Here is a 17,916-nt window from a genome sequence, read left to right as displayed (position 1 = left end):
AAGTTTCTATCAGTAGTAGGATAAATAAATAAATATGATTTTTATGTAATGGAACATTATCTGTTAGATAAAATGAGAAAATTACTTCTATTTATGTTAACGTAGGTAAATCATAAAACATACAGAGTGAGAGAAACAAGTTGCAGAATGATAAATACAATTGTTTTGTTTCTTGAAAACATATCATATAATAGCATTGTCTGAGAAAGATAGACATGAATTTCAGTGTAGTTACCTCAGAAGACAGAAAGTATTAAATTGGGCAGTTTTGAAGGTAATATAAACTGCCCAACTTTGTATGTGTTTGTGTGCACATATACATGTGTGTGTGAACATTTGCCTTAAATGTGACAAAATGTTGACATGTATGTGATAGGTATATAGGTATTGATTAAATTGTTTCCTGTGCTTTTCTGGTGTTTGTAATATTAGACTTTTCTTTTAATATATTATGCAGTAAGTAGAGAGTTATTACAGTTTTCTTACAGGGATAGTCATTAGGAAAATGATGTCAGAATTAAAATTTTAGGCATCCTTTAGAAAAAAATATATTTAGTTCCTTAATGCATGTATATGTAATTGAGACAGTTTTAATTAGATGGAAACTGTGTAATTGCATGAATACCATAATTAAGCTGAGAAGGAAAAATAAGAGAAAGAAGTAAAATATAATATTTCAAATATGAGTATATTTTTAATTAGTTTAGTTTAAAATATAACATACATTTAGGAAGGGAAAACACAGTAATTCAGAATTCTAAAATCCAATCGAAGTGTCTCCCAAAATATTAATTGAATTAGAACTTCTGGCAAAGAAAAGTAAAAGTTCTCTTGTCAGAAGAAAAAGTGTAGGGAAAATAACCAAACTACCATCAACTAAATAAAAATTAAAGTTTTTTTATGTTATTGAAATTGTAATCTGTTGCTTACCATGTGACCATGAAACCAAAAATACACAGTATATAGTTTATCTCTCTCTCTCTCTCTCTCTCTCTCTCTCTCTTTCTCCCTTTCTCTCTCTCTCTCTCTCTCTCTCTTTCTCCCTTTCTCTCTCTCTCTCTCTCTCTGTCTCTTTTTTGTTTGTTCACTTAGCTGGTCATCTGACTTTTGAGTGCCGCAATTTTCTCCGAGTAGACCCCAAAAGAGACATAGTTTTGGATGTCAGCAGCACAAGCAGTGAAGATAGTGATGAAGAGAATGAAGAACTGAATAAATTGCAGGCATTACAGGAAAAACGTAAGCAATAATTTTTTTTCTTCATTCTTAAAAATGTTTCTAGATGTCCAGCTATTATGTTATGCTTGTTTATCATATTTTTCATTAAGAGTCTTCTCTATTTTACGTAAAACTACTGTATTGGTAAGAAATAGCTTTTTTTTGGTAAGATTAAAAACTAAACTATGACAGAACCAGGAAATAAGTTTGTTTCTGATTTCCTAACCCTTGTTTCGCCTTTTTGTTTATTTTTTTCCCCCATTGGATGTGTCACTTGATACATAGAATCTTCTTGACTTGGTTTCTACCCCCAATTAACCATTTACTTTAATTATCCCTCTCTTTCCCTTGAATGACAGTGGAAACCAGATTTAAGTGAATGACTTACAATGTGTGCTTTAGGCTTCATAAAGATATGGCTTAAGTAAATCCAAATGATGATTGGAGTAAGGCCTATCTTTGGCTCAGAATGTACTTTTTGTAAGACAGCTATACAGGATATTTGCAAAGTGGTTGATTGGAATCTAAAATAGGAAATTTAGATGAATGGGTATAGATTTGAAACTGTTTAGTCAGGGATTTAAAAAGCAACTGGTGTAACTATAAACCTGGTGACAGGTATCTAAGCACAGATCCTCCTGGTTGCTGTTAGCATGAGTCTTTAATATAATCCCAAAGCCCCCTAAACAGTGGATCATAACTTTTGGCTCCTCTGTATGTTGTACAACAGACCGAAACTCCACCAATTATTACAAAACTGGTACTATAATACATCAGGATCTTTTTGCCTTCTATTTTGTACATAAAAGATTAGTTGTATTCTTTTCCAACATCTTATTATATTACAAAAACTCAGATTTTTTCCCATTAACCTCTGTACATCTCATCATCCTGTCTCAGAACTAACCTCAATAAATAAAGGTGGAATAGTTTTAAGAATTTTCAGTCGTAGAGAAATACTAAACCATCCAAAATTCACTTTTGTCTTCAACATTTGAATTTTCATATCCTATTATTATTGATGCTGCTGGTTTCTAAGAGGAGATGGTCAGAAAAAGAGATATCTCGAAGTCAATGTTTATTTTGTTTTTATTAGAACTAACCGGTCTGTACAATATAGTAAGTAGACACCATATCCACCATCCCTAAATGGAAGAGGAAATTATTCCCTTAGCTACTCTTTTATTCCTTTTTTTTTTTTTTTTGGGGGGGGGTAACTTTGTTTTTGGACATGTTTGCAATAATTATTATGAAATTATTGTAGTTACAAAAAAGACTTATACTCAAAAGAAAGTTAAAGTCAGACAAAATAGGTTTCAAAACAAGGAATGTTACCAAGAAAAAAAACAGGTTTTTTTTCATAATGATAAAAGGTCACTTAATTAAAAAAAAAAAATTCTATATGTTTAATAACATTGAGTAACAAAATTCAAGATATATGAAACAAACTATGGAAAATCTGTAAGGAAAAAATCTTTCTGGATTAAGAAGAATCTTTGTGGATTAAGAAGAAATTCCAATTAAGATTTCGAACACTTCTCTCAATAATTAGCGGAGCAAGTAGGCAGTAAAAATACAAAAGACATGAAGAGCAGTATTGACAACTTGACCTACTTAACATTTATATAACACCTCACCCACAGAAACAACATAATAGGACATCTACCAAGATAGACTTTACTCTGTGCCATAAAAACAAGTGTCAATAAACAAGTCATACAAGTCTGACCACAAGGAAATTAAATTAGAAATCAATAGCAGAAAGCTACCCAGAAAATTTCCAAATGTTTAAATTCTAACATGCTTCCAAATAATTGAATCAAAGAACAAAAAGCAAAAGAAAATTAAAAGGTATTTTGAACTGAATGAAAAAAAATGTATAGCTAGACATAGTAGTGCATGCCTATGCTCCCAGCAACTTGGGGAGCTAAGGCAAGAGTATTGCAAGCCTGAGGCCAGCCTGGGAACTTACTGAGACCCTGTATGAAAATTTAAAAGAAAAAAGCTGGGGATGTTACTCTGATAGAGTACCCTTGGTTCAATCCCCAGTACCACAAGAAGCAAAAACAAACAAACAAAAAAGTATATTTCTGGGGTAGCCCTGTAGCAGGACTTAAAGGCAACTATACAGCACTAATGTATGTGTTAGAAAAGAAGAAAGGTGTCAAAATCTATAACTTCAGCTTCTGCTTTACCACATGGAAGAAGGGGAAACAAGTGAAGGTTTTTTTCTTGGCCCAAGATCATAGTCAGTAGGCATTTGAAATATATATTCTACTGTTTGGGAGTAGTTATTTTTTTAAATATTGATCAGATTGTATTGGTTGATGATGATGTTGATTTATACTATTTTCTTACTGACTTTCTATCAATCGTTGTAAGGGAAATATTGACATCTCCTACTATAGTTCTCGATTTGTCTCTTTATCTTTTTCAGTTCTGTCAATTTTATTAAAATTTATATAATGTCTTCCACCCCAGTAATTTCTTTGCTCTAAAGTCTTATGTTTTTTTAAATCTAACATTAATATAGCCACTTCATCTTTCCTTTGATTAATATTTGTTTGGCATGATAGATCTATTTCTATCCTTTTATATTTAACATGCCTATATCAGTGAATTTGAAATCATTTCCTTATAAACAGTTTATATTTTGAGTCACATTTCTAAATCCACCCTGCCAATCTCTTCTGTTTTAATGGGTACGTTTAGATTTTTTAAATTTAGAGTGATTGTTTATATGTTAGGGTTTAAGTCTGCTTTTTTAAAAAAAATGTATGTTCTATTTTTTTCATTCCTGTTATCTTTTTCCTGCCTTCCTGTGGGTTGCTTGAACATTTTATGGAATTCCATTTTGATTTATGTATACTCTTTGAATATATTTCAGTGTTTTTAAAATTTTCAATGGTGTTTTGTATAGCTTTGTTAATGGATACACTAGATATTATTTTTTATATACTGACTTAACACAATCTGTTAGTATTATCATTTTACCAGTAAAATGGAGAAACATTACTACTTTTCATATCTCTTTACTCTCTCCCTTTCACAATACATTTGTCCTAAATTTTTCTTCTACGTACTCATTATGGTTTAGACATAGAGGTTTACCTCAAAAGCTCATGTGCAAGACAATGCAAGAATGTTCAGGGGTGAGATGATTAGATTATAAGAGCTATAACTTAACCAGGGGTTAATCCACTGGTATGGATTAACTGGGTGTTAACAACAGTCAGGTAGCATGTTGCTGGAAGAAATAGGTTACTGGGACACACCTTGGGGTTTATATTTTGTCCCTGGTGAGTGAAGTTCTCTCCTTCCTGCTTTCCATGTCCTGAGCTGCTTTCCTCCACCATACCCTTCTGTCATGATGTTTGCCTCACCTCGGGCACAGAGCTGTAGAGTTGACTGACTGTAGACTAAACCTCTGAAACTGAACCCAAAGAAACTTTTCCTCCTCTAAGTTGTTTTTGTCAGGTCTTTTGGTCACAGTGACCAAAAAAAAAAGGCTGACTTAAAACAACTCTTTTAGAACCATACCAGGTAGTGTTATTATTTATGCTTTTCGTCATCACACATGATTTAGAAACTATTATACTTACCAGTATCTTCACAGTGTTCTTTTTTTCCTTGTCAATGCTCTAGGTTGCTTTTTTTTTCCATTTGAGAACTTCCTTTACTCATTCTGTCTGCTGTTGATATATTCTTTTAGTTTATCTTTACCTGAGAATGTCTTGATTTCCTGATGGATATTTTCACTGTGGAGAATGTTCTAAGTTGACAGTTTTTTTTCTTTCAGTAATTGAAAAATGTGCCACTTCCTCCTGGCTTCCACACTTTCTAATTAGAAATCTGCTTTCCTTCTAATTGTTTTACCCCTATACATAATTTATCATTTTTCTCTCGCTGTTTTCAAGATTTTTTATTATTCACTTTCAAAAGTTTAATTATTCAGGAGGCTGAGGCAGGAGAATCACAAGTTCAAAGCCAGCCTCAGCCAGGCCCCAAGCAACTTAGCAAGACTGTGTCTCTAAATGAAATATTTATAAAAGGGCTGGGGGTTAAGTGCCCCTGGGTTCAATCCTGTGTACCAAAAAAACTAAAAGTTTAATTATGATGTATCTTAATGTGGATTTCTTTGAGTTTATCCTGTTTGAGCTTCACTGAGCTTCTTGAATCTGTAGGTTTATGTCTCTTGCCAAATTTGAGAAGTTCTTAACTATTATTTCTCTAAAATTTTACAACCCTATCTTCTTTTCTCCTCTTTTTATAGGACTCCAACAATAAAAATATTACATCTTTTCCCCATAGGTCTCTAAAAATCTGTTCATTGTTTTCTAAAATCTGTTTTGTCTCTTGTTCAGCTTGAGTGATTTCTAGGGATCTGTCTTCTAATTCACTGATTATCTGTTCCTCCAATTCTTCTGTTAAGCCTAGCATCTACTGAGCTTTTAAATTTCAATTTATTACATTTTTAGTTCTAAAATTTTTATTTGGTTCTTCTTTGTGTATCTTCTTTCTTCTCTGTTTTTCATTTGTTTCAATGTGCATTATTATTCGTAGAAGCATTTTTATGATGGTTTTTTATAATGCTTTGAATATGTTTTCAGATAATTCTGTTCTCTCTTGGGTATTATCTAATGATTATTTCATTTTTCATCCTGGTTCTTGATTTGATAAGTTGTTTTCAGCCAAAATTTAGACTTTTAAAATTTGTACTATGAAATTCTGTCTTTTCGTTAAACCTTCTGTTTTATCTGACTTTCACTCCAGAAGGAAAATCGGGGGTGCTGGCTTCTTACTAACAGTTAGAGGAAGAAGTCCAGTTTCCCCACTCAGCAGCCATCAATATTAAAAGTTGGCATGGCTCCTTGATACAACTAGGTCAGGATCGGAGATCCAACCCCCCATGTGGTCTCCACTGATACACCACTGAGTGGATGGTCTTGTTAATCATTGGGTAATGGTAAGAATTCTGACTTACTCCAGGCTTCCCCGATAACACTTCAGTGTGGGTGGAAGGGCACCTCATAACTGCCAGATGTGGGGATGAAAATCCAGGCTCCACATTTGGTCTCCATCAGCATCATTAGTGAAGGTCTCCTTACTGGCCCTTGGGGATGAAAGTTCTGGCTCTGTAATTGGATTTTTCTCAAATGCCCAAGCAAGGATATGGTGATGCCTTAGAGTGGAAGCCTAGACTCCCACTTGGCATTTGCTGGCATGGGTACAGATGGTGCCACAATGTTTTCTTTAGTATATGGCTGGAGTAGAGCAGTTATTTTCTAAAATATTCTTTTTAGGTTGCCCATTTTTCAGTTTTTTGACTATAAAGGACATTTTGGGGGGAGAGGGTACATTTTTGTCTGGTACCTGTTAGCATTGTCAGGGTGCCAGCTTTTTCAGCTTCAGGTCTAGGATATATGATGCAAAAAGAAATCCCAGAGAAGTTACTACTGTGTCATTCCCTATATTTCAAGCACTCTAACTGGTCTGTCTTTTTCTGTCTTTCAGAGTTATCTTATATTTGTTTTTATAATAACCAGAATTTTTAGTTGTACTTCATGAAAGAGATAGGAAAAGTATATCTACTCCATCTTCCCAGAAGCATAAATTCAACTAATTCTTGACAGAGTTGAAAAGGCAGTTTTGTAGAGAAAGAAGAGTCTTTTCAACAAATGATGCTCGAATAATTATATTGTAGTAACCTTTAATCCCTATGATGCAACCAGTATAAAAATTAACTCAAACTGTATCATAGGCCTTAATTTAATGTATAAAACTTCTGAAAGAAAACCTAGGAAAAAGTCATTGTGACTTGGGTTAAGCAATATTTACTTAGATATAACACAAAAAGCACATGTCATAAAATTTTAAAAATGATAAATTGGATTTCATCATATCAAGGACTTCTGCTGATGGCAAGTAAAAAGATAAGCCATAGTCTGGGAGAAAATAGTTGCCAAATGATATTTGATAAAGGGTGTGTATCCAGATTTTACCAAGAATTCTCAGAATTTAGTAATAAAGCAAAATTTAAAATGAAAAGGTTTGGGCAGCTCACTAAAGATAACATACAAATGACAAGCACATGAAAAGATACTCAGCATCATTTTCTGTTAAGGGAATGTAAATTATAGCTGCAGTGAGATATCTCTGTGTGCCTACCAGAATGTCTTGAATTTAAACATACCAAGCATTTTATAAGGATGTTGAGCAACAAGAACTCTCTTAACCACTGCTGGCAATGTAAAGTGATGCAAGCATTATGGAAAACAGTTCGTTTCTTCAAAGTTAATCAAACATAACACCTACCATATGACTGTTATTCTACTCCTAGATATTTTCCCAAGAAAAATGAAGCATATGGCATTACACAAACTTGACACAACTGTTCATAGAAGCTTTGTTTATAATACCCCCAAACTAGAAACAACCTAGATGGCTTCAGTAGGTTCCTGTATAAACAGATTGTGGTATATCCATACAGTAGCTCTGTTCACAGAAATTATTCAGTGGTTGTCTGGGGGTGGAAGGGGTAGTAGGAAGGGATTACACTGGAGCAAAAATCTGAGAGGAGTAAAGGGTATGTTTGTCTTGACTGTGGTTATTGTTTCTAAAGCCTTATCAAAGTATACACTAAATATATGTAGTTTATTGTATGCCAGTTATATCTCAATAAAGCTGTTTCAGAAAGTGGTAATTATAATGCTTGCCTCTGATCAACCACTTATGCCAAAATACCACTGTTTTATACCTTGCTTTCCTTTATCCTCAATAATTAATGAACTTAATATGTTCTGTTCCCTTTTTAGCTTGAAATTTGTTTAAGTTCACATAGCTAATAAGTCAGGAGGCTACATTTAACTATCAGTCTGCCTTAACTCCAAAGCGGCTGTGCCATGCTGTCTCTCATGCCTATTCAAACCTGTTTCTCATGATGAATATACAAAATTTTTAGGCAGATTAGCCATATTTTCTCAACCCTTATCTCTCTTCTGTTCTAGTAACAGAACTCAGAATTGGGAAATAAAAGGTAATTTGAGAGAAAAGGAAGTAAAAAAAGACCAACACACTGGTATTCAGATGGGGATCAATCACCTCTGACATACATGTTGACTTAACCTTCCCCTTAAAGCCCTCAGGCACCCCTTTCTTTGTATCTCTTTAACAGAAGTCACTGAGTGATAGAATGACCATTCCATACATCAGAATCATTTTGAGGGCTGGGTTGTGGCTCAGTGGTAGAGTGCTCTTCTAGCACATGTAAGGCTCTGGATTCGATCCTCAGAACCCCATAAAAATAAATAAATAAAATAAAGGTATTGTGTCCATCTACAACTAAAAAAAATGTCTTTAAAAAAAATTGTTTTTTCTGCTTAAAATAGCTCAGAATTGCCAGGCACGGTGGCACACGCCTTTAATCTCAGTGACTAGAGACTGAGGCAGGATCATAAGTTCAAGGCTAGCCTCAGCAATTTTGCAAGGCCCTAAGCAACTTAGTGAGACTTGTCTCAAAATTTTTAAAAAGGTGGGGAAAGGGGTGGGGAATAGGGATGTGGCTCAGTGGTGAAGTGCCCCTGGGTTCAATCTCCAGGACTTAAAAAAAAAAAAAAAGCTCAGAATCTTTCCCAGCATTCTATCACTTGCACCATTTTAGTTTTTCTCTTGTAATGGAGAATTTTTCCAGGCAACTGGCATTTCACTAGTTTCCTAAACAGCTGCTGGCATAACTGGCAAAGTCCTAGATACCAGAAATAGAGATGAGTTAGAGATAAGTACTTGGGTTTTAGTTTTGTAATTTGAGTCTCTACATATGCATTGTCACTTGGTTTTTGTTATTTACTCATTTAATTTATTTATTTTGCAGACTTGGGTGTCAAGCCCAGGGCCTCACACATGCTAGGCAAATGATCTACCCTGAGCTACAACCCCAACCCTGATGTGTTTCTTATAATGCTTTCTTTATTCCCTTATCCTGTTTTTCTTCACTTGGCTCTTTTTCATTTTTTCAAACTTAATACTAGCCTACCTCTTTGACATCTTTTGTTTATAGCACTTGAGAAAGAGGTGATCAACTCCAGACCCAGAAAGGAAGAAGAGTAACTGAGAACTGGAATTCATTAAACATAGTTCTGGGATTTCAAAATTTTTCTGCTCCTTAATGTATTTTATATTTGGCCTGGCCATTTTTTCTTCTTCTTTGTTTGTTTGTTTTCCTTTTCTCCTTCACGTTTTCTCTGATCTACAGAGTACTTCTCAATGATTTCTTTTTTCTTTTCTTATTTTTTTTTCAGTAACTCTCACATGTATCTTTATATGTTGAAGATATTATCATATTATCTTTACCACATATGAAAACAAGACACATCTTTGAGGTCCTGTCATTGGCTTTACTTTCTGTTCTCATTTCTGATGTCTTCATCTATCTGACCAACAACTAAAATTTAAATAACACCATGTTAATATTGGTAGCCTCATGGTAACCTGATTTTTCCCTGCCTTCTTCTCACAGGAATAAATGAAGAAGAGGAAAAGAAAAAAGAAAAAAGCAAAGAGAAAATCAAATTGAAAAAAAAAAGGAAAAGGTATTTTTTAAACATATATTTAAAAAAGAAAAAAATAGGACCATGATTCCAGGAAGGATTATAAGCCTTTCTTTTTGATGTATAGTTCTGCTAATTTAATGTTAATGTTTTCTTAATAGGAGTTAGATGTTCAGTTGTTTCAGTAAAATAGCAAAGTCAGGTAAAGAATCAAAAATAAAATTAGTGCTCACCCACCTTAATTTTTCTTTTTAGAACAAATCAAGTTACAAATGAATAATAACACCTCTTCTTTTTATATTTTATTTATTTATATGTAGGTTTTTAAGTTTCAGAACAGTAGCTAAGCTACTTTTCACATATTTTATCTTCATAAAGATGAAATTAGAACTTAAATATTTGTATTCTCATAAAATCATTATCTTGACTAAGAAGTTAATTTATTAGTATAATTTAATAGACCTTGTCAAGCTAAAAATTCTTTTAGGTCTCTCAGAACCTTCATCAACCACCTTCAAATTTTTTACTATTATATTAACAACTAACTGTTGAAATAAATTGATCAAAAGTAGTAAAAGGCTACTTCTTCCCTGGTTAATGAATAGTTTCATTCAAACTACAATAAATATTACATGTATAGACACATAGACCTTTTTTTATTTTAGAGCAATTGACCACAGTTAGGTCTGATTTGAACCTCTCTCATAGTAGGTTCTGTACATTTGATGTTGTTACTTTTTAGTTTTTTGTTTTTTTTGTAATTACATGTATTTTAACTCCTCAGCTATCTTATAAATTGGAAAAGTTAGCTCACTTTCAGGTCTTGGGAGGTAAATAATAATCTTTCGCATAGAAACTGCTGGGAACCGTTTCTGACCATTGTTGACATATTTGTGCCAGAACAGCAGAGTGGATTGCTTGCATGAAACATGAGATTATTCATTTTCTCGTAAGTTCTGATATATTTGTTTTATAATAACAGATTATTTATTCAGGTCTGTCTCTTAAACCTCACAGATCTTAGGCCTGAAATTAAAATTTTTATGCATTAGAAATAGTGCCACCTTATACTATGCTATGCCAGGCCTAAATTTTTGCCTTAAAAATAAAAATCCAGACCCAAAATCCATAGAAAAGAGTGCAAGCAGAGAAGTCACTTTAATCAGAATACAGAAGTCAAGTACAGTCTTTAAATAGAAAAGTAAACCAGATTTGGCAAGAGCATAACTGAAGAGGGAGCCAGAGAATACATGAGAAAATAAGCTTAGTAGGTGGTCAGAAGTCTAAGGAAGTAGAGAGACAAGCAAAGTAGAGGATGCAACATTAGAGAAATGAGAGAAAACTTTGAGTCAGGGAAGTCACTCTGAACTCAAGATAGCTTGAAACCCTGTAGTCTCATGCATTAACTTCTGTTCCTCTCTTATCAGTCTCAGTTTGGGTTTTAATTCCTAATATTTAAATCACTGAACCAACTTTTGAGATACCTGCTTTATTTTAAATTAACTCAATTTCCATCTTGTCATATATATTTTGGGCTTGGGTCATAAATAGAATGTTATATACCTCTTTATATAAAATCTTAAAAGAGAACTTTGGGTGTTTTTTTTGTTGTTGTTTTTTAGTTGCATTTTCTTTTTTAATATTAGGGAAGGCGTTCTTTTTTTTTTTTTTTTTCCCCAATTTTATGTTACAGTGATACTAGAAAAATGAAGTATGATGATAAATCATACTCATTAATGTGTATAGTATATTCATTTAAAGGTATCCTTTCTGTAACTATTGAAAGTTATCTTGTAATCCAAGTATCCATCTGTATAACTCTGCATCTAAAGGGATCAAGTGCATTAACTTGAAAAATTAAAGGAATTATAAAAGTGCTTTTATGGTTCATTTTCAGCTTTTATTCATTCATACTGAGGTACAATTATAGACATCTTTTATATGTATGATAATTGCAGCCTTTTATGCTCTTTTAAGAGAATATGCTAACAAGTCATTATATACACAAGTGTATGTGTATACAATGAGACTTGATGAATACCACTTTGTTTGCCTTATAAATTTTGAAGGGTAGCACAGTCTCCAAACTGAAAATCTCAGAAAAAATAATTTCATCCTTGTTGAATTTTAAACTCATTACTGGAGTCAAGCAGAATAGAGATATTAGTTTTGTCAGTTCTGTGACCAGGCAGCAAAAAATACTGAATTCATAATTTTTGACGAATACAAAGTACATTTTGAGTTTCTTTATGTTTATACTCCCTCTTTTCTCCAAGAATTTAAGACAGCTCAAATCCCATTTAAAATTACCTATCAGTCATAAATGTGATTTTCATTCAGCATGTATTATTGCCCATAGGTCTTATTCCAGTTCCACTGAAGAAGATGCTTCAAAACAAAAGAAACAAAAATGTCAGAAGAAAGAAAAGAAAAAAGAAAAGAAGACCAAGTCAAAAAAAGGGAAACATCATAAAAAAGAAAAAAAGAAGAGAAAAAAGGAAAAGCATTGTTCTACTTCTAATCGTTCTGAATTCACCAAAAAGTAACTGAGACTTTGGCCTAAGTCATTAAATTTAAAAATTCATTTTTAAAAATTATTTGCTCTTAGAATTTGCTGTATAATTATGCTTTGCAGTATATCCCAGCCTTTTCATACAGATGTTTTTCATGCATAGAACCCTTATCCCTCTGGCCATATGTATTAAATTAGTTGTTACTTAATAGCCATGCCCCAGGTATAGATATTTGTATGTACAAAACATCATTTTTGGCATTTGTGTCTCTGTGTGTTTGACTAGAATTAATTACTTCTACTTCTAAGTTGATTATGGCTTTACTGCAGTCAACACAAGTAATGTACCTAGTGTTAACTAGTAGTGCTGAATCAAGTGTCTACCTTCCAGGGATGAAGCTGGGTAGGGGGTAATGATTTTGCTCTTGATACTGAATATTTTAATAGCTTTATATACTGTGATGTAATGTATAAAATAGTGAAATTATTCACTGTTGTTTTTAAATCTCTGGGCTTTTTTTAATATTATAGGAGATGAAGCTGCTTTACTGGTCTTTAGTACTTTTTAAATGAATGGTGTCTGCAGGAAGATGATAATGAAAATGTAACAAAAGTTTCATTGGTTATGAAATGCAGAGTCTCTAATACCTGCCTCCTTTGTTTTTGTAACAGTTAAAATACTTCTTCCTTGTTTAGGGACTAGTTCAACCTATTAGAAATCTGGCAGAGATGATACTGTGTTGGTCAGAATTTTTAGGATAGACTCCTGGGTTGTTTTACAGTTGTGCCATATTGGCATATCTTACAGTGATACCTCAATCACAGAAATTTTACTTAGGAAGACAGCTAAATCTCCATTAGAACTGATTTTTATTGTATTTACTACATAAATTTTATGAAGCTTATGTCTATGAGTAATGTGGACAATTTTTATAAATGTTAGCATTTATATTTCTTTTGTCTGAAATGATTTATAGTTTTGAAGCAAGTTTCACACAGAACTTCAGGTTTCAGAAATAACTACTTTGAGGTGTTTCCCTCTTTTACTTCAGTGACAAATCTCAGTAGCAGTGACAAAAATTTAGAATTTAGAATTTTGTTCTGTACAATTTAAAACTTAAGAGCCAGGGAGTCACATCATGAAAATCTTTATATAACAATAGAAGTTTCATATGAGTAAGCATTTTCAAACATTTAGAGTAAATATAAATGTTCCTTACATTTTTAATTTCACAGTGATGAGTGTTACTTAATTTGCTTAATACTTAATATCCCTTATGCTCATTAAGTTAAATACTTATGACGGCATTGCAGATCATCCTATCATCATGGCACAGCACCAAAGATTGCAAGTACCACATTGTGGTACACTTCTAAAGACATTGCTGCAGGTAAATTCATGATGGTGAAATCAGGTAAGTATACTTAATCTCACAGGCTAGAAAGGTTTACTGTCAAGTTCACCAGCACCTGACCTGGCATGCCCCCAAGTAAGACACAGAAGCCTCTTAACTCTTCTCATCCAAGCTCAAGTTCTAGCGAAGCAGTTGGTACGCTGCTCTGCTAGCCTTGTAGCCATGGAAGCTCTCACACTTCCCAGTTTTCCATAACCTAATTTATTCATTGAGGCTCCTCAGGAAGAAATTATTTTATTTAAAGAGTTAAGAGGAAAACACAAAGCTACTAGATATTTAAGGGTCTTTGCTTTTCATTTTATAAAATATAGCTCATTGGTTATTATGATTTTAGAAAGTTTAAAAAAAAAAAAAAAAAAGCTTTTAAAAAAGCAACCAGGTGTGGTGGTGCATATCTGTAATGCCAGCAGCTTGGGAGGCTGAGGCAGGAGGATCTCCAGTTCAAAGCCAGCCTCAGCAAAAGCAAGGTGCTAAGCAACTCAGTGAGACCCTGTCTCTAAATAAAATACAAAAAAAAGTAAATAGGGCTGGGAATGTGGCTCGGTGGTTGAGTGTCCCTGAGTTCAATCCCTGCTACCTCTCCACCCAAAAAATGATTAGCAGATGCTGCATATGAAAGAATAGCCTCATCCCATTGAGTGTGTAACACACTTAATGTGACCATAATTGTAGTGAAACAGTTATTTGTCAGTTTTATTTATGTGTATTGTAAAGATTATAGATTGCCCCATTAGGCTTGTTTTCTTGAATGGTGGAACAATTAATGACTCAGAAGAGTTATATAAAATCAGCCCTCATTAACTAGTACAGAAAATAAAAGATTTTAATGGCTCAGTAATTGTTCCTCCAGAAATAATTTTAGAATTTTTCTTTAGCTAAATTTCCCATATTAGCATAGTTTATAAACTATTTCATCTGAATGAAAGTCATTTATTTTTTTCCTAAAGTAATTTTCTTCCATGATGATCTTATTATTGGGGTTCTATACAAATCTCATCTAATATATTTAAGGAGAAAATTCATGAAATTTCCTCCCAAGCAGGATATAACAGAAGGAAAATAAATTTAATAGTAACAATCAAAAAGTCCTGGCTATTCTACCAACCTGTATAACCCTCAACGAACCCATTTAACTTTACTGGGCCTTGATTTGATGTCTTTCACAGATAAAATATTGTACTAGATTATCGCTGAAATCACTTCTAGTCTTTATATGATCATTGGGATTTCATCAAGTAATATTCATTTAATATTCAAGTGATACTCATTTTAGAAATCATTATAGATAAGCAGCCTGCCTTCAAATTACTAATTCAACTGTTAAACACATCAACTTTTCTAAGCAGATAAATGATATTTGGTTAATTTTCTTCCCACCCAGTGTTGTTATTTTCACCAGATGCAGACAGACTTCATGTTTAGATATGCATCTGTAACCAGATTTTCAAAAGCATAACAGTAAGACTGTTATTTTTAGGCTAATGGACCTACTCCCCCACAGGTTTCTCATTTTTTCTCCATATCATCTGTTGGCTAAAATCTCTCTGAGATTTCTCCACTGACCCCTACCCAGGGCTGAGAACCAAACTTAGGGCCTGTGCACGCTAGACAAGCACTCTGCCACTGAACTAAATCCCTAACCCCTCAGAGATATGCTTAGTTCTTCTCTTAAAACATCTCCATTTACATCTTTAGTTCTGAGGCCAAAGCATCAACAAATAAGAAGTAAAACAACTATGTGTGTCTTTGTTTCCTATTTACCTAAAATTATATAACTCTAGGTCGCCTTCAGGAGCAAACTAGGTGGAAGTTATTTGTAATGTTGATAAAAATGCCATTGAGTCTTCTCTTTAACATTTATTGGGTACCTAGCATGGCAAACACTGCTGAGTAGTGAGGACACAGTTATAAATAAGACACAGTTTGCATCCCTGAAAGAATTCACAGTCTCGTTGGTGAGAGAAACATTAGAACACACCATTATATAACAAGTGCAGTAATTGACCTGAACACAAGTTTATACCTAACCTAGTCTGGAGAAATTAAGACCACCAAGAGAAAGTAATGCCTGAATTGCATATTGATTGAAGACAATAGTGGGACCTCTGTCATTTCCCCCACAGAATGGATACTGTGAATAAAAGATCACATACAAAAAAAGCTAGGTTAATGCACTGCATTTAAGAATTATAAGGAATCTGGTGTTGCTAGTATGTTATATATAAAGCAGGAAGTAAAAATTGATACTGTCATTTCAGATTCTTGGTATCAAGAAAAAGAGGTCTTATGTTCCATGTTAGAGCTTAGACTTAAATTCTGTAAGCAATGAGACACCAAGGGTTTGAAGGAAGGAAATAACTTTTATTGGAATTTGGTTTCATTCATTTCATAATCATATTCTACAATTAAAAAGATTAAATTGCTTGTTAGAAGGTCACATAGAAAATAACTTTTTATGCGTATTATTTTTATTTTTCTAGACCTACTTTTCTTCCTAAGATCTGATAATTTTTATCAAAAATTAGTGACTTAAGTGATCTAAAACACATAAAACTCTATTCTTTATCATTCCCATTTCTAGAAATATGTGTACATGTATTTTTTTAAGTGTGTTTGGTTTTTTTAATTTTAGGTTTTTTTTAAAGACCTAAAGTTATCACTGTTAATATGTGTTAAGGCCAAGTAAATCATTTAAAATATATTTTTCAATGTATAGACTGGGCCATAATCTAATAAAACTTCTTGCTTTGGGTATTTTGTCTCAATTTATGAAGCATGCTGCTTCTAAGCTACCAGAGACAATACCAGTTGGTCCACTGGGGGAGCCCTTCCTCAGGTAACCTGGTATAAGCTACCTCAGCAGGGAGCATGCAGGGCTCTGCTGATCCTAGTGCTGGGATTCAAACTTCCTGGGCAGTTGGCATCCAAGAACAGAAGGTTTCTTATACAGTGTGACAGTAACCCCAGTTGCCTCACCCAGAGGCTTATGACCTCACTTGTCCTCTAAAAATATGCAGAGTAGCAGGGAAGGGGGTTCCTCACCTAGGGCACAATCCATGATGTATCCAGCCAGACCCAGCCTCTGTATGCTTCTCCCACAGGATGAGAGGGATCTGAGGGATGTGAGCCCTTTGCTGGCCTTGAGTCTGAGTTTCCTGCTTCTTGTGTCATATATGGCATCTGTCCTTGTCTCCCTGAGCAACAAAAGTTGAACTGTGTTAGTGCCTTACCAAAACTTTCTCAACCTACATTTTCATCTGAAACAATATAGTAACATGATTACTCTCTGTGTCAAGATAGCAGATTTCATGGGGTTTTTAAAAAATCAAAGCGGTATAAAACAAAAAAATTAAAAAGCTCGATAAGCCATTACAAAAATAATTGAAAATTCTCCACTTTTATGACCTTGTAAAATATAATTTTTATAATGAAATGTCTCAACTTTCAAACTACACATACACACTGAGCAATTTTAATAGTCAAACCTTGGCAAAATTTTGCTCCTTTTGAAGGTGGAATCCAACTCAAACAGTAGGATGTTGTGATAATGATCTGGGACTCTACTGTCAATAGAGCCACATGTGGTTATTTAAATTCGTTTTAAGTGGCTACTGTACTAGACATTACAGATATAGAAAGAACATTTCTGTCATCACAGAAACTTCTCTTGAACAATGCTGGTCTAGAAGATATCCATGGTTCTTCGTAGAAATTTTAACAGCCTAATGAGGAAAAGTTTCTGAACTTTGCATGCCCAAGAACAATAAGCCATTTTTTTCTTATACAAGACCAGAGGGGGGGGGTGGGGGAAAGACCAGAGAAGCTACATTCAGTACATTTTGAAAGGCTGGTCTTCTAACTACAGAAACTTCACATAAAGCAGCAGATGTGTGCAGAGGAGCTGTCTTGGTTATTCCTTTTTTCTGTTGAATTCCTTTATAAACCCATGTATTCTTAAAATAGAAATCACATTTATTTATTTTAAAAAATCTTTTAAAACATTTGTAATTTGCTGTACGTTTTATTTCTAGATGTTTGGGTGGTAAGCATTAGGCAGAACTGGTTGGTTTTATTCATTTCGGAGATTTTAGGATATTTATCAAGCAAAGAATTTTTGTTATGGTAGCCCTTGAAATATAGAAAATACTGTACAGGTTATGTAATGTCATAGTTTTTTGTTACGGAATGCTTTTTTAAAAACAATATATTGTGTCCCAGAAAATCCTCC

The 17,916-nt window shown here is 33.6% G+C and overlaps 1 protein-coding gene across 1 annotated transcript in view; it reads left to right on the top strand.

The window, feature by feature from the left end:
* The window catches only part of Srek1ip1 (SREK1 interacting protein 1), a 37,653-nt gene extending 24,475 nt beyond the window's left edge, over window positions 1–13,178 (top strand). Inside the window, exons 3-5 of the mRNA XM_047555892.1 lie at window positions 1,093–1,236; window positions 9,731–9,803; window positions 12,121–13,178. Coding sequence (XP_047411848.1) covers window positions 1,093–1,236; window positions 9,731–9,803; window positions 12,121–12,307 — 404 coding nt within the window. The 3' untranslated portion in view covers window positions 12,308–13,178. The remainder of the gene's footprint in view (window positions 1–1,092; window positions 1,237–9,730; window positions 9,804–12,120) is intronic.
* The last annotated feature ends 4,738 nt before the right edge of the window (window positions 13,179–17,916 follow it).

This window comes from Sciurus carolinensis, chromosome 6, assembly GCF_902686445.1.
Source record: "Sciurus carolinensis chromosome 6, mSciCar1.2, whole genome shotgun sequence".
In the NCBI taxonomy this organism is placed as follows: Eukaryota; Metazoa; Chordata; class Mammalia; order Rodentia; family Sciuridae; genus Sciurus; species Sciurus carolinensis.
This window is presented reverse-complemented; position numbering and strand designations above follow the sequence as displayed.